At 42.2% G+C, this 27,427-nt stretch overlaps 1 protein-coding gene across 1 annotated transcript; it reads left to right on the forward strand.

Moving 5' to 3' along the window:
- Window positions 1-1,423: 1,423 nt before the first annotated feature.
- On the forward strand, window positions 1,424-25,842 carry LOC122994356 (ephrin type-A receptor 4-A-like). The gene is made up of 19 exons (XM_044368984.1): window positions 1,424-2,236; window positions 2,983-3,050; window positions 5,468-5,665; window positions 5,930-6,040; window positions 6,455-6,809; window positions 14,596-14,751; window positions 15,448-15,978; window positions 17,908-18,032; window positions 18,177-18,336; window positions 18,443-18,554; window positions 19,357-19,415; window positions 19,670-19,783; window positions 19,874-20,059; window positions 20,173-20,234; window positions 20,364-20,573; window positions 20,931-21,107; window positions 23,302-23,489; window positions 23,704-23,889; window positions 24,585-25,842. Exons 1-19 carry the CDS (start codon window positions 2,080-2,082, stop codon window positions 24,700-24,702), a joined length of 3,273 nt encoding a protein of 1,090 aa, XP_044224919.1. The 5' UTR covers window positions 1,424-2,079; the 3' UTR covers window positions 24,703-25,842.
- The last annotated feature ends 1,585 nt before the right edge of the window (window positions 25,843-27,427 follow it).

Below are 27,427 nucleotides of genomic sequence, written 5' to 3' on the forward strand. Positions count from 1 at the left end.
ACTTCGTATGTATTTCATTTCATTTCTTCCTGTTCTTTCTGTTTCCTTCATCACTATTAGACACTTGGAGATACTTTACGTGTATGAATGCAGGTTAACATGTGCACATTTAGAGACAAAAACACGCAGGGCCTATATTTAGTGCTTCACAATACAGATGTGTGGGCAGCAGCCATCTGGGGCCCCCAAATGGAACAAAAAGTAAGTGTGTGTGTGTGTAGATGTGTGTTCGTGCGGCGAAGGCTGGGGGCCAAACTTAAAGTAGGTGTTCAAGGCTGGGGGCCCGTTGTGGAAACCCCCTCCAGAGATCTGGGAATCTCAGGGGAGAGTAGGAAAAACATCCCGACGGTCATCAATCAAAACTTCGGTGACACAAATGACCAGAAACAACGGGCCTCTCTCCATCCATGTCACTGTGTCACCTCCGCCCCACATCCATGTCCCACCCACCTGCGCCGCTGCCCCATAGGCTCTCGCCTTGCACCTCTCGATGTGATTGGCCCTCTGGTCCCCGAGCAAAATCGTGATCCCCTCTAGACTAATTGGGCTTTTGTGATTGCGCAGTCTGTCGTGGCACTCGAGGAGAATGAAACGTGAAAACGGTATTATGGTGGATGGGGGAAGAGTGGCAGGTCGAAGCGAGGAGATCGTATTTGGCGTCTCAAAGCGCCAGATGCTCTTCCTGGGTCCATTATGATGCCTTACAGGGGATCGAGATGGTTTCGGCGTAGCAACTGCGAAGACACAAAGCGAGATGGAGACTGGCCCGAGAATCACACAAGCACATACATGCAAATGCAGACACACACTCACTTACACATGCAGTCTGCTGCTTAAAACACTCCTTGAAATCAGCTTCAAAACCGGCCAAACACACAGTCCAACAGCAGTTATAAAAAAGCTTACCTTTGTACATGTTACACAAAGAAGAAACAAAGTGGAGCACATCTCTGTTTCTGTTACAATACACAACAGATAGGGGGAAAAGACACTGGATCAATGTAAATGAAAGTATTACTTCTTCAAGCTGTGCCTCCACTGAGAGTGATTGTTCTCTAGAGTCTTTGAGTAAGGGAGAGTGTAGGAGGACAGGTCATGAGCCTGCTCTTTGTTTGCTCCACCATGCTTCTACACAAGGCCGTAGTCTTGTGCCGTTTTGTTTACAATTGCCATATTATTAAAGGATGAATCTGCTCCTATTCCTTCATTATGTCCATAATGGGTTTACAGATAAAAATAATAAAAAAAACTGTTGTTGACAGATGGTGGGGGAAGGATGATTGAAGCTCCTTATCCTCATCATGAAAGATCTCTGATCATTCATTGGATTTTTCCTCCCTCCCCCTACAGTCATCAACAGGTGGCGCTGTAGTCACACTCTTCAGTGTTGTGCTCCTCGAAAGAGACAAAGAGCCTCCAACAGCAGCAGTTGCTATGAAATCACCCAAATTCAGCCAGTCCAACCTTTCATCGGCCAGTTGTGACACATCCATGTTTTGAAATTCCTGTGACAGACTGTGTGTTTTTTTTTGTTGTTGTTGTTTTTTTAAACGTGATACTGTGACGTTAATGAGCCCATGCCTGCTGGCATCCTTCGTGGTTATCACTGCTAAATGTCACTTCTCATTCGCAATACGGACTAACTAAAGAAGTAACTGTTAACTGCATCCTCCAATATTTACTTTGGATCCGTGGATCCAAAATGATGCCCTATATGTGGTCCTACCTGGGGGTTTCAGGGGATGTTATTTATTTGTTTATCAATTTAAAGTCATTACAGCCAGTTAATATGCATAAAAGTGTGTTTCAATCCCTACAAATATGCCTAGAAAATTATAACCACTATTTGCAAAATGTATTTCCACGTGGGTCTTCTTCACTTGGATTTTTAGATAGAGATAATACAAATATGACTGTAGAGATGTTATATCAACGCTGATATGGACCGCAATACTGTATGTCATTCGGCCCATGTCATTTGAATTACCATTAAGGGAAGTGTGAGAGACCGCCCCACTATCCGCTGCATCCAACTCGCTTTCACACTTGGGTTCATTCACACACACTTTTCCCACCGGGATGGAGCCGCTTCAGCCAGTACGCAGAGCCAGCGGGGAACACACACGCTTCCACACGGCACACATGGCTGCAAATGTATGGCGAACATCCTCCGCGTTCATCTGGATAATTACACTAGTTTCAAGTTCGAGGACAAGGATTTATCCACCCAATGAAGGTAAAGTGGGAATATAGATTGTGACTGCGCTGCATGTGACACGGTCTAATTTTCCGTTCCTGCACGCAGAGAAGCGCCTCTGCGTGTGCTCCGTGCGCGTCCGGAGATGGTGAAGAGCGGAGCGATTTTGCATGAAACTTCAACAGTCAGAAAGTTGGAAGAATAGGAAAAAAAAATTGAAGTTATCATTTTTCCTGGTTTGTCGCAGAGTTGTTCTCCAAAGGAGTTCAGTTGCATGTTCTCTCTTTTCCATGGCTTTCACGAAAATCACTTGTTTCTTGTATATTTCTACATGATATGGCCACTGAAGCTCATATTGTTGTATACGGTTTACTGAATAAGACTTATCTTTTATTCATGAACAGTTAAACCTCTGAACTCACATGTTTGGGTTGTTTCTTTATGCACAAATAGGGTTTGACACCCTTAAATCTGTCCTAGAATTTGAACATTTCAAATAATCTAGACTAACACTAATTAGACTAACTAATCTGATGTAATGTAATAGAAATCCAATTAATATTAAAACTAATTACAGACTATAGCAAATACAGTGGGCTATACTTTCTACTAATTCTATATTTGTCCGAAGCTTAGTGATCATTTGTGATTTTGTGGAGTGATTCATGGATCCTAATGCAAAAATGTAACTTAAATCTGCCTGCTAAATAATTTGATTTGTGTATTTTTACTGAAGCACTGTTGGCTGTTTGCCCTTAAACCACCTGCGTATGTGTGCATTTTAGTGACCCTGCTGGATACCAGGACAGTGCCAGGAGAGCTGAAATGGGCAGCCAGTCCCTCAGAGGGAGGGGTGAGTGGGAGCTTTTTTTTTTTTTTTCTTACAGATACACTGTTTACAACCTGTTCTCTCTTTGGAAAATACACTTTCTCACTCACACAGACACACACATACACGCTTGCACACACTTGATCTGGAAACAGTAAATAATCATCCCACAGATTTTGAAATGAGCTGTTGTTCACCAAGCCTAAGTGCTAATAGCCTATGAGATTGCTGGCGTTGTGTTTGGCACACGAAAAGGCATAAACCAGCTTGGTGGTGGGTGTCGTTTTTTAGGAATTTTTACTACCATGCAGTTGCCAGAATGAATCCTGGAAATGTGATATTACACCCTCCCATCTTTTTTCTACTTTTATCATGTTGTCATTGGTGTACATTGTGATCAGCCATCTATATGTTCCCCTTCTTTCTCTCTCTCACTCTCCGTTTGGCTCAGTGTCTCTTTCACCTCTTTGTTTTAAGAGTTATTGGTGAACTTGACTCTTATTTCTTCAGTCACCATGCTCTCATTCTCTCACATGCCACTTGATTGACAGGGTCCTGGTCTGCACGCACTGAGCTTTTGATTACAGCCACCCCCCACCTTCCACATCCCCAGCTATACACACACAACACCATCTCTGTATGGTTAGGGCAAGTGCAATGCTTTTTTTTTTCCTCTGACAGCTGTGATTTCTTTCTGCTGACAAAGACTCCAAAAGAGACTAGACAAGGAGTCATCATACCCCATGACGGCTTTTTTTTTTACAGCTCTCTTCCTCAATACACACATACCCCACCATGACACACATAAAGACATACACAAACATACACAAAGACGGGACCATGTGTTCATGCACACACTCTCTTATATACTGTACATAAAGGAGCACAGTTATACACTAAAGAGCCAGACCGATGCTGTATTTTTTGGGGCCGATATCGATGTTGATATTGGTGAGTGAGTGTCAGCCAATATTTAAGCATTAAACTGTATTGTGAAAGATAAGAGTAAAACGGCATGTTTTGAGGAATAATCCCCACTTAAAGTAGCAATTAAGGTAGCTGTGATAGCCTAATATGGGCTAATAAGATCAGCCCTGATGACATATTGATCAGGCTTCATTGCACACACAATCACATACAGACCCCCCCTCCAATACACACACACACACACACACACACACACACACACACACACACACACACATTCTGTCATTCTCTTACTCTCCCTCTCTTTTTCTCTCTTTCGACACGCCACATTTAGTGTGTATACATCTCTCACTAGCAGGGAGAGGGCAGATTATTATTCAGTGGCAATAAAAAGCCAATTTGGATTTGGGAGGCTCAGCGGTCATTTGAAGGGTCACAGTACAAGGCAAATAGTCTGCTCTATTGAGATGAATGGTGCAATGAAGGCTGAGCCTGCTTCACGAGTATTGAAATGTGTCTGTAAAAACCTTGAAGTCGCAAGAAATCTGAACCACTGTCCACTGAAGGATATTGATGCAAGAATGAATATTAGTCTCATGAAGTTTCAAATGACAGCAGTGAAATAGAGGATGTGCCCCAGCATCTGAACTGTGTGGGGGTTTATTTTTGTATTTCTGTATTTATGAGGGAAAAAGATGTCCTTAAGTGGATAGAAAAACAACATAAGTTCTCAGCAGTGAACTTTTTTTGCTGGCCAAGGCTTCTGAAAGAATTTCTGTGTAAAGTCTTCAGTTTACTGGAACTAAAGTCTAGACTTTTAGACTTTTGCTTTCTGTTCATGCAGTGAAAGTGAAAGATGAGAATCAACTGTCAGGGACTTTAACCTTGCTGTAGTCTGTCACAGTGAACATTTAGTCACCTTTGTTTTTCAAAATTACTTTATCATGTGAAACTGTCAGTGGGGACTGTACTGTAAACTCTTCGCCGGTGCATTCAAGAGCTTTTGGAAAACTCATCTCATCTTAAATTTGAAAGTCAGATGCAAAACAGGAGTCATTTAAATACAAGACTTTTTCATGTTCACATGTTCATTTTCACCACATCTTTGGGTGTATTGTTTGTTTCCCAGGTTTCTTTTTCTGACAACATAATTTAAAAGCATTACTACTTGGCAGCTGACTTCTTAAATTTTAGATGTCAGAGTTTGTAGGATAAGGAAAAGTTTTAAAAACCTGCTTTCAGCTGCTTTACCACATGAGAATTTCATCACTTTGGCAAATAAAATTCACTGAAGGAGCATCAGTTTCAATGAAGTTTGAAATATCTACAAGTTGATTTTCCTACTGTTGGCATGAACTGAAAAAGCAGGAATTCAATTGTTTATGGTACATATTGTAAAGTGGTGGCCTGTAATGTTAAGTATACACAGTTTAGGAGCTGAAAGATAAGTGTAAAAAGATAAGTGGATGCCCTTACAGGTGTGATAATACAAATGTGTCAATGTTCTTTTGCAGTGGGAAGAGGTGAGTATCATGGATGAGAAGAACATCCCCATCAGAACATACCAGGTGTGTAACGTCTTAGAACCCAATCAAAACAACTGGCTGAGAACTGACTGGATCCCTCGGTCTGGTGCTCAACGGGTCTACGTTGAAGTCAAGTTCACCCTGAGAGACTGTAACAGCCTGCCAGGGGTCACTGGCACCTGCAAGGTATGAAGCTTGGCAGGGAATAATAGTCTTTGTATGATTTGGATTTCCCATATAGGCTTGAATTCTTTAACATGTTAACATTTATGCTAATCAGTTAGTGGACATGCTGTTGCTAATGGAGCTTTATTATATATTACTGCTGCTGTTTATTCAAGCACAAACCCCCCTTTGACTCATTATCATATTAAGAGGAAAGATAAGCGCTGATAATGATAAATAGGCGCTTCAGTCTCTCTTTTTTTCAAAATCCCTTTTGTCTTGCAGGAGACATTCAATCTGTACTACCACGAGTCAAACGAAGACAGAGAGAGCTACATCAAAGAGAGCAGCTTCATTAAGGTGGACACTGTGGCAGCAGACGAGAGTTTCACCCAGGTAACACTAAACAACTGAGTCAGACTTTGTGTTCTTTATCCTCGCTCCCCCACTCACTTTAATTTGCTCTTATCTGGAAAATAAAACCCCCGCGGCACTTAGCTGTAATTTTTTTATTTGTTTTAAGAGCACTTTTATCTTGGATGACCATTTCGCCATCCCAGGAATGTTGCCAAGGTGTTTTTTTCTTAGTCCTTACTAAAATTACTTCTGATTTTAGTGATGTAAGCATTAAAGCCTTTTTTTTACCTTTCCAATCAATGGAAGTCAATATGGATGAGAGCCAATTGCTGAAAATGTGAAGATCAGCTATGGTTCAGTTGCAACTCTTTAGGTTGAACAAGCAAATTGAGTTAATAAGGGCAGTGTTTACCGCACATTTCATTATTGTAACTCCATTCTCTGTCCATCCAGGTGGACGTCGGAGACCGCATCATGAAACTGAACACTGAGGTGCGTGACGTAAAGGTCACGACCCGGAAGGGCTTCTACCTGGCCTTTCAGGATGTTGGTGCCTGCATTGCTTTGGTTTCCGTCAGGGTTTTCTACAAAACCTGCCCGCTCACCATCCGTAACCTGGCAACCTTTCCCGACACAGTTACCGGGGCTGACACTTCATCGTTAGTGGAGGTTAGGGGGTCTTGTGTGAACCAATCAGAAGAGAGAGAGGAGCCTAAAATGTACTGCGGTGCTGATGGAGAGTGGTTGGTTCCTATTGGTGGATGTCTTTGTAACCCAGGATATGAAGAGAAGGCCGGTGCATGTAAAGGTAAGCGACACCAGGTGCAAAAGCGCTACTGTACCATTATTTGAGATTGTTTGGTTTTGTGATGGTCTGACTCATCCGTTTTGGAAGCTCTCCTCTCCCCTTGTGTTGCCATGTCTCTATGAATAACAATTATTAGCACTTGAGTTAACAAGCTACTCACTAATGATGGAAAACAGTGAAAGAGATTTGGTGTTTGTAGCAATTAACACCTGTGGATTGTTTTAATTGTATAAGATTATATTTAGAAATGTTACTATCTTAAAGGGACACTTTAATCAGTGCAGACTATGTTACACATTTTAATTCTTTACAGTAGCAGTAAAGATTACACTTTTAAATGTATTTATTGAATAGTCAAACCTATTTGAAGGATATCACTATTTGATGGCATATATGATTTTTTCGACAATAGCACAGACTCAGACATCTTAAAAGAACAGCTGGACATTTGAGGAAATATGCTCATACAAATTTTTTGCTGAGAATTAGATGAGAACATGATACAGCTCTCATATCTGTCTGTTGAATATGATCCTGGCTCATTAATTAACACGTTACATCTTATGGAGTCTCCGCTGGTTCCCTGTTAACCTCACAGTGAAAAGACTCTAGGAAGTAACAAATTAAACAGGCTCACTGATTTCACCTGTTTACAGTATTTGTGCTAAGCTAAGCTACCAGCTGCTGGCTGTAGCTTCATATCTAGCAAACATCCAACTTTCTGCAGGAGAGAGAATAACTATATTTCCTAAAATGTCAAACTATTTTTTTAAAATTCTAATCTTTACGGGCTCTAGGAGCTAACAATAACTTAATTTTGTTTAGGTTTTTGTATAAAAAGTAGCCCTCAAAAAGCTGACAGTAATCACAGTATATCACTGTGATTGTATATATCATCATGTTATGTATCCCCTAAATATTCAGTATCATTCATCTATTCCATTTATGTGTTATATTTCAATATCTCCAGGCTGTAAACAGCGTTTTAAGTCCTGCACTGATTCACTCTTTTTAGTATCAGTGGAAGTTCTCAGGTCTCAGTGTGAGGTGTGCTGACATAACAACAGCCATCTGGACAAAAATGTCTTTCTATCACTTACAAATCTGGTCTGAACTTTATGGTAACAAATATGCAAGCTGTTCACACCTCTCACCAACATACATGTGGCGTGGATGACGTGTAGTGTTTGCAAGTAGTTGTTGTGATAGTGAAGACTACTAAATGTGCGTGTTTATGTGAAAAGGGGAAAGTGGGGTGAACGGGGGACAACAGACTTTGTGGAGACACTTTTACAACATGGCGTCACTCCCCCTATTCAGGCACATACACAACATGTTCGCACACGCACACACACACACACACACACACACACACACAGAAACACACACACGCAGATGGACAGAGACCAATAGAGAGACAAGGGAGAGCGACTCACTGATCTGCTCCCTCAGTTTTATTTATGAAGCCTATCCCAGCAGGCTAATTGTATAACAAACAGACCCATAATTCAAAGAGAAAAGCAGAGACACTGAGAGAAAGAGAGGGACAGAGAGATGGACATAAAGGAGAGATGCAGTTGGTGCCAGTTGGCGATAAAGAGAGAAAAAGCTGGAGCAACCCGGTAGCAGAATCGTTACTGCATATGCCACATAACAGCAACGTCCCTGGTTCGATTCCAGCCAAGGACCCTTGTTGCATGTCATACCCATCTCTCTCTCCCTTTGTGTCCCGTCTGCCTCTTCACTGCCCAGTGTCCAATAAAAAAAGGCAAAAACGCCAAGAGGGAAAAAATCTTGACTTTTTTTCTTTGCAATAACATGAGCAGTAGCCAAATTTCTTTCTTTGTGACAAACGTACTCTAAAACCTTCACCCCGCTCGCCCTCGTTTGTTCCCTCTGAAAAGAGGAGGAGGTTTGCGGGGTGGTCCCTGAAGCCTGAAAGATGTTCCTCCTCAGCTAGATTTAGGAGAGACCCTTGACTCTGTTGAACCTCCAGCAGATGTGAAGTGCCATCTATCTATCCGCTGCTCTCTTCTCTGTCTCCGTACTCACACTGCCTGTCAGGTTGTTGGCCGGGCTCAGCTGCCTCAGTGGAAATCCATCAAAGTCTGGATGAATACCGAATGCTGCAGAAAACTCTGACCCTGCAGTATTGGATAGACACTTTAATGCTTCTCCCATTTTAAGTTTGAAATTCACTGAGAGAAGAGGGGGGAGGGGTTAGAGCAGGATGGAACGAAAAGATAGATATATTTGAGAGGAGATTTAGATGATCTATCTCTCTTTCCTTTACTAAGGTCAATAGGTTTCTCGATCTTCTTGACTCACATGCCCTCACTCAGGTAGTATATGAAACAGACAGACAGAAGCTTAGCCAGACACACTTGCAATTACTGGATATGTTCAGGCTAGCTGTTTCCCTGTTTCCAGTCTTTATGCTAAGCTAAGCTAACCATCTCCTGGCTCCAGCTTCATATTCACTGTACAGAAAGAAAGCCAGCAAGCATATTTTCCAAAACGTCAAACTATTCTTTTAATTTCATCCCAAATACCTCAGAATATAACTACCACTCAAACACAAGTACAGACTTTAATGGTCAAACACCAAAACTATGTAATAGAAACTAAAATTATAGAAATTGTTCATTCAGGCTTGTTTGTTGTGCAAAATTGTTTCACATTCTTGGATCTTACATTATATGTGCCACTGGTAGATCTCCTTAGTTAGATAGATTGTTGTTTACAGCAAATTGTGGCATGTTTTAATCGAAAGGTTTTTCATTTTTCTCAGAGCCCTGGTGCAACAACCATAGTTTGCTTCGGTGGAAGTATTTTTACCATCTGCCCTATGCAAGCTTATGTGTTGTTAATGCATTTTAGCACCCCAAAAACTCCTGTTGAACTGAACCGATTTGAACTGAAACAAGAGTAGACTTAGCTAAAGCGGCGAAATGTGAAAAGTTCATTTTCAGTGTTGACACAGAGTAATGAGGATGGAGGGGATGAGAGGAGAAGCTCTGGAGAGGAAGAAGGGATTAGATGTTGAATGGGGCGAGAGGGGGATTGAAAGAGGGCCACTGACAGCAAGGCATCAATACAGAGCTGCCCCTCCCCCGCTGGGGGTTCGTCATCGGGTGCAAAGGGGACGAGTAGAGAAACACAAGAGAGAGGGAACTCCCCCTCTTTTCTAAACCCCTGGTTAAGACCTAGGTCATGACTGAGCCTGATGAAGACGTCAAAAACTCTGACTGACAGCCACACACACACACACACACACACACACATATAGAGAGTTTAGCTGCAGAGTGCAGGGTCATGACCGAGGTAGATGAAGACGTCAAAAGTTTGACAGCTGCGATCCGTCTGGGAGGATCGGAAACGAGGGAGGAGAGACAAGAGGCGAGTGGAGGAGAAACAACAGAGAGAATTTGAAATGTGAACGGCTGGAGAGGCAGAATGAAAGAGGAGCCTCCTGCTTTTTGTTTCACTGTCTCTCTCCGCTGGCCTCTTTTTTCTGTCGTCTGATTTCTGCTCAATTCTGCTCACTGCCTTGGGAGGGTTGGAATGTTTCTCTGTGTGCATGTGTGTGCCTTTGTGTCCAGAGAGATTTCATGGTTGTGCTTCTTTCCAACGCACCTGCAGTGTCTCGTCAACAGCAGAAAGCGTTTGGACGAGAGGGATGAAAAGAGAGGGAAAGAGAGGCAGAGGGAAATACAGGCGCGCTGAAAGAGAGATGACAGAAAGAAAGAGTGAGCGGATGATAGAAAGAGTGTGTAATCGCTGTATTCAGTGCCTCTAATTATTGCATCGCGTTTTTGGCCTCTGGACAGTGTTGGATTGCTGATTTAGTGTGTCTGTGCACGAGTGTATATGTGTGTGTACTGTATCTCTGATTTTCTGTCTAACAAAGCCCTCCCTCCCATACACTCACAGTTTGGAGGACTGCCCGGGAATGCCTAGAGAAGAGTGTGGTGGGGCAAACAGCGGAAGGAGAGTGTGTTTTGGTGTGCGTGTGTGTGCGTGTATTGCAGGTGACAAAGCAGGGAAAGACACTGGAATGGCACAAGTAATTGTCAGAAGCAAGCCAAACCCAGGTGGGGGGGAATGGTTTGCATTCCGCCATCACAATTAAAGTGGGTGTGTGTTTTCGAGTGTGTGTGTGCAATTGTCTCCCTCTCCCAGGTTGTTCTTAATGTAGAGGTTTGCCAGCTCCACCAGTCTGTCTGTAGCTCTCTGGCATCGGAACAAGCTCGGCTCTCCCTCTCCCTGTCTCTCTGTCTTGCTCTCATTATCCCTCCTTTCTCTTCTCAAACTCTTCTCCCTGATCCACGGTCAGGGGTGGGTGGGGGTGCTGCTGATGGCGGGGGGCGATCTGTGTGTGACGGGGAGGAGGGCTGGAGGGGGGCTTATTGTTGTAGAGCCCCTTTCACATGCTAATGTTCACACTGTTGGCTCTGGGCAGGCACACACACATACACATACACATTTCTCTTCAAACCACCAGTTTTGTGAGTATTTAAATTTAGACAAGTTAAAGCTGCGGCTTCTACTGAGTGCATTCCTAGGGTTTTAAATGCAAACTTAATCTGAAAACCTAGTGCCCACATGAGATATGACATGAATTTGATACTAAGCTCTGTAGAAATTTCAGTTTGCAGGCATTCATTCAATGAAGACATACAGTAGGGAAGAGATAAGAATCATGTCTTATCTCCAGCATTCTGTGGGTTTTAATTAACAGGGCATGACCCCTGTGATTAATAGTGTCCCTCCTTCTCGAGTGACAGTCTATCAATCTGTCCATCCATCCGTCAATCTGTCCCTCCCTCCATCCATCACACAGACAGGTGTCAGACTGGAACGGTCAGGGGTACTTCCTCTATCTACACCCCTCTTCTGGGAAGGAACAAGGGATGATGACAGATAACATGGGGTCAAGGAGAATACACACACACGTGCACGCATACAGTGTGCCGATGAAGCTCTTAGTTGGATTTGCAATGAGCTGCATTTGCATTTTAGGTAGCAGAAGAATGCATATGCAAATGCCGACAGTGCTGATAGTAATCAAAGGGCACCTTCCCCTCCCCGTCTTCATCTCCACCTCCTCCTCGCTCCTTCTTTTTCTCTTCACCTATTTATCTCTCGCTCCTCTTCATTCTTTTTCTCTCGCTGTCTCTCCCAGTCAACTTCATCCTTTATACTTGTCACTCTCTCTCACTTGTCTCAAGCAGCCAAACAGCTGATTATAGTGTATGCACTCTGCTACTAACAGGCACACACACATATGAGGATCATTTCTCACCTTATCTTATCAGTGTGTCCTCCCAGTTAAGCAGGGAGCCGGTCGAGCTCAGGCTCTGCACGGCCCTTGGTGGCGTAGGGTTAATGTCGGGTTAATGACACCCTCATGAGCTCTTATTCCAGGTCAGCACTCACCCCCCTCCCAGCGCTTGAAACTAGTGCTAAAGACATAAAAGGCTACAGACAACAGAGAGAATAGGGACATGAGAGTGCGCTGAAGGAAGTTTATGGCTTCAAATAATTGTTCCTCTCTTTCTCTTCCTCCTCCATTCTGACCTCAGTGTTGGAGAAAAGGATAGATGATGGGGTGGGACAGAGACAAAGGTAGTGTGCAACCAACACCCCCCCCCCCCCACCCACCCCCCCTACTACCAAGCAGAGTCTTCTTTAGCTCTATAATCGACCCTTAAATCCGCAGGTCAAATACCTTTCTCTGTCTTTCTCTGTTCAATTCCCTCTCTTTCATATCCGTGGCTTACTTACCTACTTTGATGATTAAAAACACAGGAATGTGTACAACAGCAGGAGAATGATAATTTTATGTAGGATTTGATGATATCACCATCACGTGTCCACCACCATCATGTTGAGTCATCCACCAAACGAAGGCCACCCTTATCAGCTGTAAATGTGTTAATGAATTTACAGGTTTCGACTACACAGCTGTAAGCCGGATGTCTTTATGTGCGGCCACATTTGAATTAGTATCAATATCAGGCTATAAATGCCGCTAGCTGGCTTCAAGGCTTTCTTGTTGTTTGACACTTGGAGGGGTATACGGAGATACAGCAAGAGTGAGAGAGTTATCAGAGACACAAAGACAGATAAGTAGAGGTCGAGGAGGAAGTGCACAGTGAGCAAATGAAGGAGGTTGTGAAAAATGTGAAAGGGAGGGCAAATGAGTGTGTGAAACAGCAAATCTATGGAGGCTCACGCAGATGGGGCAGGATGGTCGGTGTGAGTAGATTACAGAGAAGACTTCCTCCCTCTCATCTACTGGTGAGAGTGTCATAAAGCATACTGACACACTCGAACACACACACACACACACACACATCATTCCCGCATTCCTATCCACTCCCACTGGGATGTCTTTATCTCCCTTGGAAATGTGAAAGGGTCGGAGAAAAAAAAGGAGAGAACCGGGAACGATGGTAGGATTGAGGAAGGAGAATGAATAGGATGTGATGATGAAAAAGAAGGTGTTGAAAAAATGATTGCGCTGGAAAGAAATGAAGGATTTTTCCATCTGAAATTAAAGATGGAAAAAATGGCTCTAACCAGCCACACTTTGCCATCTCTTTTGCTTCACCAGTGGATGTCAAGCAGTATAATTATGCACTCATTTATTGTATTGTTGCTCTGTCAGTGTATGAACTCCTTGGTATACAGAGAGAAGATTTTTCGCCCTCCACCCCCCTCCTTCTCTCTCCCTCTCTCTTTCTCTGTTTCTCCTCTTTCATATATTTAAATGTCAATTATATTTGTGTGGGCTGCCGGCACTGTGGAGTTTTGATGTATTCAGTTCTAGTGTTTCTGGTTTGTGCATGTGTGTGTGTGGGAGCCGATCAGTAATTGTTCTTTTAGGTGTTTCTTTCTTTGCTCATCAAAATCAAAGATAAAAGAAGTCAAAATGCGCCTCCCTCTTATGCTATATCCATTTCTCTCTCTAGATTTTTCTTTACAGTTGTTTACCTTTAGATCCAAATGCAGTCCAAAGACAAGATTTTACCATGTGTTGATTAACTTGTTGTCTGGGTTCTCTGAGCAGTCAGTATGGGAGACAACAAAGACTGTATCAAGGGTCAGGGGTCACTTGACCTGGAATTAATGTTGACTGCACTGCTTGCAGCTCACATCAGGGTGGTCTTTGATTCCTACAAGTGACTAATAACGTGGACAGATGATTTATTAAGGATAATCTGTAGGTACAAACAAGACATTTACATTTATCCCCAAAATGCATTGTATGTTTCCATCTTACAGTTGTGTTTAATTAATTTTCTTCCTCATAAACTATTTACAGAGAATATTGAATGTTTTGAAACCTGCAATGTGTACAAATATGTTTGCTAGCTAGCAGTCCTCCTCTTTGCCAGCTTTAGCTGCTGTCATGCTGTGTTTCTTTGTGTGGTATCAGCTCCACTGATGATCAGTTGAGTTAAATTAAATCGCCGGCACAAAAGCATTTTTGTGTCACCAGTGCATTTGTGCTACTAGAGCTCGACATACAAACAAAGCGGGGACTTGCTGATCAAAATCTAATCATCACTAGTGGTTAAAAACTCCACAGAGTACCTTTAAACGAATACTTTGTTCTGTTCAAGGCAATGTGTTTATTTTAAAAGTCATTTGTAGTGTCTTTTTATATAGTTAATGTCATTATGTTCAACATTTGTTGTTGCAAGTGTGCATGGCTAAGCATTGTTGTTAAAGTGAAATATTTAAATCTGTCCCTCTCTTTGTCTCTGTCTCTCTGCAGCCTGTGCTCCAGGTTTCTACAAGGCCAAGTCTTCAGATGCGGGATGTTTTAAGTGTCCTCCACATAGCCACTCACTCAGAGACGGGGCGACTGCCTGTGACTGCCACTCTGGGTACTTCCGCGCTGACACAGACCCTCCATCCATGGCTTGTACCCGTAAGAACACACACACACACACACATACACACACTGGGACACATACTAGTAAGACAATACCTAAGTGAAAACACAGACAATATGTGTGTGCATTTCTTGCAAATAAAAGCAAATGGCACGCTCATTGTATCCTTACCTCTCTATCTCTACCAAACAGAGGGAGACAGAAACTTGTCTGAATGCCACCCCTGTTTCATGATCCCATTACTTATGACTAAGCCACCATCTACATCCTGTCTGACAGCGATAACTAAAGACATTGAGAAGTGAATAAATGTCCTCTCTCTCACTCTTGCTCTCTCACTCTCCTTGTCTCTCTCTCTCTCTCTCTCTCTCTAAGTCTCTGAGTAAGTCCTGTGTGACAGACTTGGAGACCTCGGTCTGTGTGTCGTAAACTTAATTATGCCTATATACAGCACATGGTTTCCTTGGCCTGGGAAAAATGAAAACACACAAACGCTGTCCCTCAGACACACACAAAAAAGAAATACCACAGAAGAAAACATGAGCCCATCAAAAACATCTCTGAACAGTATGGTTTTCGGTTTGATGCCAGATGTCTACATTTCAACCAGTGCCAACAACTTGCAGCACCCCCCTTACTCCTCATCTACTTCCACTTCCTTTATGTGCCGTACAGAATGCAAACTTGGTTGGTTTTGTTCATGCTCAAGCTTCTCCCTGTCTCTTCCCCAGAGCCGCCATCAGCCCCACAGCAGCTGATCTCAGTGGTGAATGAGACCTCTGTGGTCCTGGAGTGGAGCCCCCCTCGCCGGCTAGGAGGACGAACCGACACCAGCTACGGCCTGGAGTGTCTCATTTGTCCAACTGGGAGTCAAACAGGCAGCCACAGTCAAAATGGTGGTAAAGCCCCCCCCAGGAATCACAGTGTCTCCCAGGCTGAGGCTCAGCACAGTGGCCTGGGGATGCAGTCGGACCAGGGCATTGTGGGATCTGAGGTCCAGTCAGAGAGAGGTGTCTTTCAGAGAGATTACCCCAGACTCGGCTCAGGCTCCGTCTCCGGTTCTCAGCTCTGCCTGCCCTGCGGCTCAGATGTGCTCTTCTCTCCCAGCCAGACGGGCCTGAGGACCACTAGGGTGGTGGTGAGCGAGCTCAAGGCCCACACTCACTACACCTTCATCGTCCACGCACTCAATGGGGTCTCCCAGGCCAGCGGTACAGGGGCATCCCAGAGTGTGTCTGTCACTGTCACCACCAACCAAGCTGGTGAGAAGAAAAAGTGTCTGAGTGTGTTTGTTCGATTTTTGACTGTTGCAGTAACACAGAAGCTGTGTATATACGCTGCACAGAAGTGGGTCAGCACAATACAAACTGCTGCTCACTGCATGTGGGCCCACAGGGAAGCGAGGCCCCGTGAGTAATGTTCAAAACTGTGGAAGCATGATATGAACAAGCTCTGTTTGTAGCTACATTCTTGCATACTAAAGGAAGTATCCAAACAAGTCAGTGCTGAAAGAAACAGCTATTGATAAAGTATTTTTGCATTCAAAAAATAATAAGGAAACTTATCTTAAGTACACCATTCAGTTAATATAAGTCTTACGTTTCTTTCTGATTTCTAATCTAGAGAGACTTGTAATTTAAAGGTGCAGTGTGTAGGATTTAGTGGCATCTAGAAGTGAGGTTGCAGATTGTAATAAACTGAATACTCCTCCCCCTCCCCCTCAGCTCCAAAACATGTAGGAGAACCTATGGTGGCTGCAAAACTTGTGAAAAACACGAAAGGTCCTCTCTAAAGCCTGTGTTTGGTTTGTCCAATGCGGGCTACTGTAGAAACAAAGTGGTGCAACATGGCAGCCTCCATGGAAGAGGGCCCACTCTCCATGTAGATATAAAGGGCTCATTGTAAGTTAATGAAAACACAACAATTCTTAGTTTCAGGTGATTATACACTAATTAAAACATACTTGTGAATATTATATTCCATTTCTGCCAAGCCCGTTCTGCTAGATGCCACTAAATTCTACACACTGCACCTTTAAAGAAATAGAACTGACAAGGTTTTTCATGTTTTAAATACATTTCATGAAAAAGAAATTAGATTTGAAAAGCAGTTCTGTATTAAATATTCTATAAATTAAGTTCTGCTATACATTTGAGACCACAATCATATAAAATATCTTGCAAAGCTACAATAAATTTTAATAGAAGAAAACTAATACTGTTGTTCAGTATTAGCAGAAATACAAGTTTCTCCACAACAACATCAATAATCTTTAACAATTTTTTAGCTATCTCTCAGCTGGAAACTCTTGCTCTTACTATCACTGTCATAGTTGCCATAGTTATTACTCTGTCCTCCCACACCTAACAACAGCTGAATTAATTATAGGGGTGTTCTCAAGAGGATGTCAGAAAGCATTCTGGGAAATGTAAATCACTGACTTAAATACAAATAGACAGAGTTGGTTAAGGGGAAATTAGATACATCAAAAAGTAAAATCCAACACTTACATACAATGAAATAACTGAACAGCACAAATGTACAGTATAGAAGTGTGGGGTTTTCCTTGTGTCAGTCCATGACCACGGAAGTGTGTAAAAAAAATCACCCACATTTTATGGCGTGTTTCATTTTAGTTGAAGGTGTCAGCTGGTGTGTGGCGTCCCTCACACATGCTCTCCATTAGTTTTCGGCTTGTGCTTTTTTTGCATGCTGTTACATCTTAACTGTCATTACTTTAAGTCCTTACAGTGGCATTTAGAAACGGCACACCTGCTCAGTTCCAGGTGCCCTCGGGGAAATAACTTAGCTGTGTGTGCACAGCATGAGAGTGTGTCTGGTATGTGTCAAGTCCAACCTGCACCACCATATGGCCCAATATCATATGAACAGCCACAAAATAGGACAACCAGCGAAAAAAAGGATAGAACATAGAGGGATGTAAGAGGAGAGAGAGAGGAGAATAAAGGTTGTCCCCCTGGATAGGAAGGAATGAGATTTAGGTCAGTTCTCAGGCGCACTGGGTCACTGGGATTGTTGACAAACTGGTACCATACATACCTTTTGAGCTGTGAGCAGAGCTGTGAAACTATTATTGATGTTATCATAGACTGTATGTTATTCTATGAAGTTACACCATTGTCATTTACATATCGTCTCTCTCCATCTCTCTCCCTCTTTCTCTCTCTCAGCTCCCTCTCCAGTGTCGTCCATCCAAGCCACCGATGTAACCAGGCATAGTTTGTCGTTGTCGTGGCAACAGCCAGATCGACCTAACGGGGTCATCCTGGAATACGAGGTCAAGTTCTATGAAAAGGTGAGCCGCCCACAGGTTAATGCAGCTCAGACAGCTGTCTGGAATGTCAATATGTTGGCACGCTTTTTGTATGTCACTGATGGTGGAGATGGATTTGCAGTCAGGCATTGAAAAGAGACCCCTCTTTTTGTCTGTTCTAATCAGGATCAGAGAGAGAGGTCCTACCGCATAATGAGGACTTTCTCTCGGAGTGTCGATGTCACGGGTCTCAACCCCCTTACTGTGTACGTGTTCCATGTGCGTGCTCGCACGGCTGCTGGATACGGAGAGTTCAGCACCCCGTTTGAATTCTCCACCAATTCAGGTATTCAAACTATAATACTCAGTCGTTTTGTGGGATGCATTTAAGTTTATTATCATGATGAAGATGTAACTTTCTGGCTGATGACTTGTGTGTCTCTCTCTGTTAGATCCCTTCCCTCTGATTGGAGAAGGAGTTAACTCAGCCTTCCTGCTGCTGTCTTTAAGCGGGGTTGGAATATTACTGCTGATATCTGCAGCTGTCTTCATCATTAGCCGCAGGTATACACACACACACACACACACACACACACACACACACACACACATCTACACACACACATCTACACAGGCAGGCAGTCACACCTATAGGCTTGTTAGGTTTGCTAGAAGTTTCCCATCAGTGCATCTCAGCACATCGTTGACGTCAATATGTTTGCTGCTACTGCCTTTGACCAAACTGCCACAATGCACACAGACAACACACACATTTCTCCTGCTATTGTGTGGCTAAATAATGTGTGTGTGTGTGTTACCTGAAGCTTTTAAAGGGGATTAGAGTGGAGACAGTGATAATCCCTTTGTCCCTGACTTGTCATTACTGTCTCTTCAGCAGCACAGCTTGTGTGTCAGCTTCCGCCTGCGCGCACACTCACACTCTCAAATACACATTCACACACACACGCACCTGCTCAGCCACAAAGGTGTTTTTGACAGTTTCTTTGTTTAATGGAAAACACCTTTTATCTTGCGTTACCTGAGGCATCGCCCCTCCTCCCTCTCTCCCTTAAATGCTTTCATCTGCTCGCTCTGTCTTTCCTGCAGCCCGTTGCTCTCTGTTCTCATTGTCATCGCTTTCCATTGCGGCAAATCCCAAAAAAACCCAATGAACGCTCAGCGCTACTGGAAGGAAAACACACAAAGTTAAAAACAATCTGACACAAATGCCCTTTTGTGAGTTCACTTAACTGTAAAAATCACAACAAAAAGATGTGAGACATGAGAAGAAATGGTTACAGAAACACTCTGATGGACTTTTCCATGTATGTGTGTTAAATGTCCGTTCTTTCTCATGTCTAATCAGGAGGAGCAAGTACAGTAAAACAAAGCAGGACTCAGAAGAGGAGAAACATCTTAACCCAGGTAGACCAAACACACACACGCACACACACGCACACACACACACACACACACACACACTGTAACATAAAGAGATGGATGGATGCTCTTTTTCCTTCTCTTCTCACCAATCCACCTGCACACATCCTATAGACATTCTGCCAAATACATTTACATAACATATGCAGCAGTTATACAACTCATATTTCTCACCCTCCTCTGCATCCCTTCTTCTCCTCCCTCGTTTCCTCTCCTCTTCCACCTCTCCTTCATGGCAGGAGTTAAAATCTACGTGGACCCATTCACCTATGAAGATCCTGATCAGGCCATCCACGAGTTTGCCAAAGAGATTGATGTTAGCAGTATTCACATCGAGAGAGTTATTGGCATGGGTGAGCTTGGCAGTAGTGCTCCTCACATACACACATACACACACACACATGCTTACTTGGCGCTGACATTGCTCTTTGCTGTGTGTGTAGGAGAGTTTGGGGAGGTGTGCAGTGGTCGGCTGCATATGCAGGGAAAGAGGGAGATCTATGTGGCCATCAAGAGTCTGAAGGCAGGATATTCTGACAAACAGAGGAGGGACTTCCTGTCTGAGGCCTCCATCATGGGACAGTTTGATCATCCAAACATCATCAGACTGGAAGGTGTTGTGACAAGATGTGAGTTGTTGACATAACCTGCGACCCGTTTGTAGCAGTAATAGTATTTGAGTTATAACCTAATATGCAGACTGAAAATTCAGCCTAATAATTTTAACTCTCTACCTGTTTAGGTAAGCCATTGATGATCATCACAGAATACATGGAAAATGGATCTCTGGATGCTTTTCTTCGGGTACATGCACTTTATTTTGATGTCTTGTTTGTTTCATACCAAATGTAAATCTACTTTTGAGCAACATTTTTCCAGTGTACTGAATTGTGGGAATCCATGTCTTTTTTCTTCTTAATTTCAATGTTTCAGAAACATGATGGCCAGTTCACGGTGATCCAGCTGGTTGGCATGCTGCGCGGCATCGCCTCAGGTATGAAGTACCTGTCAGATATGAACTACGTTCACCGAGACCTGGCAGCTCGAAACATCCTGGTCAACAGCAACCTGGTGTGTAAGGTGTCTGACTTTGGCCTGAGTCGGGTTCTGGAGGATGACCCAGAGGCTGCCTACACTACAAGGGTAAGACGCATACAGAAGTATACAAGACAGTCTGCTGTTATTGTTATAAACCTCCCGATGGGAAAAATGTATTATTTGTCATTTTAAATGGAATGTTAACATGCTATTTATATGCTATCACATCTCCAGTTCACACATTTTTTGTTAAATCCTGCCATAGATCTCTGACTCATTACAACACATGTTTATGAATCTGACAAATACATAGACATCCATCAAGGAATAAAGCTTTAAGCAAAAATGTTTTTGGAAATATAAAAAATAAAACATATCTGATAAATGAATGAATCCATCAATTAATTAAATAAATAAATTCAATTATTCACTGAAACAGTGTGACTTTAATTGCTGTTTTAGGAGGCCATTGGGACTTACCTTTCCCCTGGAGGGAAGATCCCCATCAGATGGACGGCTCCAGAGGCCATAGCCTACAGGAAGTTCACCACGGCCAGTGATGTGTGGGGTTACGGTATCGTCATGTGGGAGGTGGTTTCATATGGAGAGAGACCCTACTGGGACATGAACAACCAGGACGTGAGTAATATTTATATCTTGTCACCTACACAGTCAAGAGAGTGAAGGAAAAGGAAAGGAAAATTCTGTTTTTTGTGCTTGTGTTTTTTTTACATCCTGGGTCTTATATTTTTGGCCAGCATTTCTTTTGGTAATGGAATATTTTACTCATCAGTTTCATTGATCTGATGAAGCAGCGACATTTGTATTATATTGTTAGACTAACAAGTTTCGGCTTGCAGCCATCTTCAGGGTCATGAGCAGGTTAATCTTATTTTATTTCAAATTTTAAGGCTTTACATGAGCCATCTTGCTCTCGAGGGCGTCCTTAAACCATATTATCTAAAACAGTTATTTAAAAGTGAAAACAACAGCGACTGCACCCATAATGTCCTTTATAATTATCCACTCTGTTGGAAAACTGTATGTGCACACAGGTAGGGTACGATAAGTACTACAGGTCAAAGTTGAACCAGAAAGTAGCTCTCCAAGATCTGATAATTGTTTACAGTTTGAGTAATAACTTGAAAATTCACCCTCATTTTCAAATAAGTGTTTTATGGTCAAAAGTGGGGATTTGCTTAAAAGCCATCTGCGTGATTGCTTGTGTCAGATTAGATCTCAGCCTTTTGTTGTTGAGCAACATGAAATCATAAGTGAAAGAAAAGGATGGACAATAAATGGTAAAATCAGACTCAGGGTTTTTTTTAAAATCACAATTTACCTGTCAAGTTTCCTGCCATAACAACTCTTAATAGCACACTCTCTGAACTCACTGACAACCACCAACACAGACATCAATTACAATTTTCCTTAAACACAATTTGTGTGCTGTCATTTTCTATTCAAGTCAAATTAAATTTATGCTTCTGTAGAGTCATGAATAACCCCATTTAAACAGAGGAATACATGAAACAGGCGCCACTTCTCAAGGATGTTTAAAGAAAAGACCTCTGGCGGAAAATAAACCAGTATGCACTTGCAAAGAGTTGTCCTCTGTGTGACATACTGCATTCTTCCAGTGTATTTGACCTCTGCATCATTTAAGAAATTACAAACTTTTCTTTTAAATCACCCACAGGAAGGGCAGCACGCCAAGATTTTGTTCACCAGTCAAAGTACATTTTACTGAAGATAAATACTGAGACATATCCTTCAGCCAAGTGCATACATACTATGTGAATTTTAGGGGTGATTTAGTTGTTCTGAACAATTTCTGAGATCTGAGACAAAAATCCTATTTCAGAGCAAATTTGCAATCACTTTGGTATCACAGCTTGTTAAGTTTGAGTGGGTCAAAGAGCCAGTCTTGTATATGGAAATTTTCAAACATGATTGATTTCATCTGCAGCACTCTTGTAGTCTAAGAAAACTTTTATGATGAGCCATTCTCTAAAAACTCTATCCAGCTTATTTACTTTCTTTTGCAGAGCAAATTAGTACACGCTGAGAGATGCTCCTCTTATTTGAGCTTATTTGTTTTAGTGAAACACTTGGGTGTAGACACTCACAACTGAATACAAGAGAAGCATCTTTAAACCCCATTTGTTAGTGGAACTTCTTAGCTGTGACCCAATTACATACGACATACCGAGACAGGCTTTGAGTAGGTATTCATATGTAAGAAAACTAAGTTTACTCAAAATGTCAGTATGTTTTTCAGTGTGCTGTTGCTTCACAATATAGTCCCACAATGCAATGCACACAGGAAATAGAGGAACTGCTAACAACTGCAAAAATAGAATAAATTGCAGTTGATGGGGAGACAGTTTTGGAAAGATTTTGGAAAACAACAAAAAAAAGTAATAAATCTTTTGAAAAGATTTTGCTTTCTCCTTGTGAAGTTTAAATGAGACTGGCGTGTCAAAGTTGCAGTTTGATTGACGTCATTTGGCACAAGTCATTCATTGTTTCCTGTGCAAAACCATAACTTACAATGATCATGTATACTAACTCCAAACAGAGTATACCATGACAATTTGTATATAGTATACTATAAGTACATGGTACGATGTGGGACAAAAACTGCCATCTCAGCCAAACAGTAACTACAAGAGAAAGGATTGTTTGTGAGCCACGAAGATTTCTGTTTTCTCTTGCTTCATATTGTTTGAGTCTAGAATTAGTGAAACCCACAGACCCAGTTTTTAAAAACTCTTACCATTGGATCCAGTCTTTTGAAAATATAAAACCTCCATTTCCCTCTTTCCTGTAGGTGATTAAAGCGATAGAGGAGGGCTACCGCCTGCCTGCTCCCATGGACTGTCCTGTGGTTCTGCATCAGCTCATGTTGGATTGCTGGGAGAGAGAGCGAGCAGACAGACCCACCTTTAGCCAGATACTCAACATGTTGGACAAGCTCATCCGTAACCCCGGGACTCTGCGCCGGACAGGAGGGGACAGGTATGCACTGTACCGGTAAATACAGACATAAGCCCTTATAGATATATACAGAGACATATAGATACAAATACATATTCACCTAATACAGCCAAACACCTACACCTACACTCTTTCACCCACATTGGTAGGAATGCATTCAAATATGATTTCACACTCATATTTCAGTACTTTGCCAAAACCAACCTGCTTTCTCTACCTCTCTGTGTGTTTACAGACCCACAGCCACTATGTTGGAGTCAGGAGTGGGTCCAGAGCTGTGTGTGTCAGTCGTACCGGAGGTGTGTGTGCCTGAGTGGTCTGTGTGTGAGTGGCTGCAGTCCATCGGGTTGGAGAGGTACAGAGATACTCTGGCAGCAGCAGGATACACCAGCCTTGACAGCTTACTGGCTCTCACACACCAGTAAGTGTAACCTTCATGCACAAATATATGCTTTTATTCGACAACCATTAAGTCAAAAGGGACGAAAATTCTCTAATGTAGTTACAGTCAGAACAAGGACCGCCTTAATTCAGATCAAAGTCTGACACAGCAAGGAAGAAATCTGACTTATTTTCACCTCATAATAACATGAATAGTGACTTTATTTTGTACAAAGGTAAAAGGGTACACAACAAACTGTGCATTTTGCATGATTGTGATCATTCAGTTTTGCAATAGTTCCTCAAGAGAACTCCATTCACACTGTTTTCCAAGTTTGAGGAGTGGAAAGTAATAAACTACACTTGCTGTGTTTATGGTAATGAAGATATATGTCATTGAAATACAACAGTTACGACTCTTTTATGTAGTTTTAATAGCTTTTGGATAACAATGACCTTCTATGGCATAATGGCATAAACTATAACAGGCTTCGGCCACACACATGATACTTGTTAGTAGGAGAGATTTACTATTGTTTTAATGAGATCAATAATAATAAAAGATCAAATCATACCAGCTTTATCCTTTTTTATTGGCTTTTTATTTGATTTATTTATGTATCTACAAAATAAATTGAATCCAGATGGAGGCGTGTTAAAATGAGAACACTGATTTCCAACATGGTTGCAACTTGTTGTGTGTTTTAAAGTATATCTTTGTCTCTGCACCCACAGGGAGATGGACAGACTTGGAATAATCACACCATCACACCAGGACATACTAATTGCTAGTGTGCAGCAAGAAATGTTGTCTCAAATGCAGCACATGCAACACACAATGGTTCCAGTCTGAGGCGGAGAATGGATACAAACCTGTTTTGAGAAGAATTTCATTTACCTCATCCATGCACTTTAGAGGGACTTTTCACCAGTGGAAATAAAAGGAGCGGAGTAAAATAAATAAGTATCAAGTGAGAAGAAGAGAGAGAAAGCAGCACTTTTGTGAACTTCCATACCGTGGAGTTTTCTAAAAACCGTGATCTGGACGTGGCCACAGATAGCATTAAGCTACTGAGAGCTTAGACTGAAGCCTCATCCTCTTATCTCGTTCGATTTTTCATGATTTTATTATCTGTTTCGTGAAGGCTGACATGTAAGGCTGTGCATAAGCAGAATGGCTTCTAACCTTTTTCTTTTCGCTGCTTTGGGCTTGACTTGAATAAAAATGTGTTTTCTGTTTGCTCGTATATCTGCGTGTATGTGTGTGTGTGTGCGCGCGTGTGCGTGTGTGTGTGTGTGTGTGTGGTGTGCATAGCGTGAATGCACACAACATGGAATCTCCCTTGTCAAGGCGTCAGCTACATCTTTGGCTATTCTGAATATGCAAAGTTGAATAGAGAGTGGGAGGAGCCGCACAGAATGTATCATTTCGAGCTCTTACTAGTTTCATACTAACAGACTGTATGATTTGTTTTTATTGTTCTGTTTTTTATTTTTCATTGTATGATTTATTGTTTCTTTTGAATTAGACATTTAGATTAGAATGTTGTCCATCTCTGTCGATTGTATATGTCTTTCATTTGATGCTAAAAGTTAGCTTTGTGAAGCATTTTGTTTATTTATGGTCTTTTTTTATCTAGTTTGTACATTGTAAAATAGAAACACTGAGGAGAAATTGTAATGATTGCCATATTGCATTGCAATAAATGCCAAAACCCATCCATGTATGTAGGTTTTAATTGTGTTTGAATGGAAATTTTGCATTGTAATGTATTTAATGTATGGTATAGATAGCACTGTAGACAGGATATCAAATGAAGCCTCAAATGCTTTATGTTTATCATTTCTGAGTTTGGCAGAAGGATGTGTCCTCTATTAACGTTGAGATTTAGTCAGGAGGTGCCTGTAACAAGGAAAACAACTCCAGAAGATCACCCAGCTGAAATGCTGCTGGTGTAATCACACACACACTGCTGGCTTTGTGTGTGTGAAAGACACAGGCAGGCAGAGAGAGAGAAGAAAGAATAGGAGAGAAAACTGAGAAGAGAAAGAGCTTGAATTAAAAGGAGAGAAAATTAAAAGTGGGCTGTCACTATGAGCGTCTGTGTGGCATCATGTTTTTGGTTGACTAAATTGGGCTGAGTTTGCAGTGCAAACTTGTCGAATCAGCAAACATCTGTCTCCTACTACACTACCACACACACACACACACACACATATATATATATATATATATATATATATATATATATATATATACATGCACACACACCAGGGAGTTGATTGGCGGAAGCTTTTGATACATAAAGGAAGAGAAGATATGATCTGAATTCTGGCAAAAATGTCAATGTTTTTCCAGCCTAATGAGAGTGTCTGCACACACACACACACACACACACACACACACACACACACACACACACACACACACACACACACACACACACACTCACACACACATACACATACCACCCCCTGCCTCACTCCCAATACATCCAAATCACACACAGCAAACAAAATGCTGATGGTGGTTAATGAGGCAGATGCCTCTGAGTAAGAGACAGAAAGAGGAAGAGGAACAGAGGAAAGAAGTCGGTTTGGCTCGGGGCAATGAAACAGGCAGCTTCTGCCAAATAATGAGACACTGACACCATATTTAGCAGGTAGCCTTTTGTGATGATGCATCACACACTGAACTCTACTTGAAAAATGATAGAAAGGCATCTGTTCTTGTAGAAAATAACAATGTGTAGTTAAACTCAGCATCGACTGTAGCAGACTTAACCATGTGTTTTTTTATGAAACGACACTGTATGAGTATTGTATTATATGAGGAGTGCTTTGCAAAGATATGTCATAGTCCTCTATGATTGATTCTGTAATGGCAGGGTGCTCCTTCTCTCTGATCTCTTCATTTTTACAATCCTCTAAACACTTGGAAACTTGTGTTATATGCCTCGACCTAGTGTCACAAATGGAAAAGCATTTGCATTTACTGCCATAGAGCGCAGTCTGTAGGTGTTCCAAATTGTGATAAAAGGGATCGATCAGAGGGATAAAAAGAACACAGTTTAGGCCTGAATCCACAATAACCGATGGTAGACTGAGCAGTAGTAATTTTAACCCCAAAAGACACTCTTGTTATATTGAGGAGGGCAGATCAAATTGAATCTTTCTGTCTCCGTGTCTCAGTGGGAGGCGATTGTGGGTTTTTGTCCCCAGATTAGGGTGGGTATAGAGCTGGCTAATCCTGCCTGCTCTTCCATGTGGGAGTGGCGGTGGGGTGTCTTTGCTGCGCGGCCAGCCGTAATCTAATGGGTGTGAGATTGGGTTTTACACACGGGCACGCTCACCCACACACAGCCGGAGACACACAACACAAAGTCTAAATTTGTTTCAGGATTAAAGGCATCACCTCAATGACTGACATAATGCCACAGGCATTCCCACGGTAACCCTGATGAGGTCGTCTCTAAGTGTGTACATGTGTGTCTGAGAATGTGTGCATGGTTGTATTTCTAGATGCTGCTAGAAGTACATGGAGAGAAGAAGCAGAGAGAGTACAGGAAAACAAGAAG

The sequence above is a fragment of the Thunnus albacares genome, chromosome 12, assembly GCF_914725855.1.
Source record: "Thunnus albacares chromosome 12, fThuAlb1.1, whole genome shotgun sequence".
Lineage (NCBI taxonomy): Eukaryota > Metazoa > Chordata > Actinopteri > Scombriformes > Scombridae > Thunnus > Thunnus albacares.

What these genes read in the sequence shown, in the direction of transcription:
- LOC122994356 (XM_044368984.1), top strand. Translation starts at nt 2,080, where the DNA reads ATGGAGCCGCTTCAGCCAGTACGCAGAGCCAGCGGGGAACACACACGC. An exon ending in CCAGTCCCTCAGAGGGAGGG is followed by an intron (nt 3,051 to 5,467) that starts GTGAGTGGGAGC and finishes GTTCTTTTGCAG; the next exon opens with TGGGAAGAGGTGAGTATCAT. An exon ending in TTACTGGCTCTCACACACCA is followed by an intron (nt 23,890 to 24,584) that starts GTAAGTGTAACC and finishes CTGCACCCACAG; the next exon opens with GGAGATGGACAGACTTGGAA.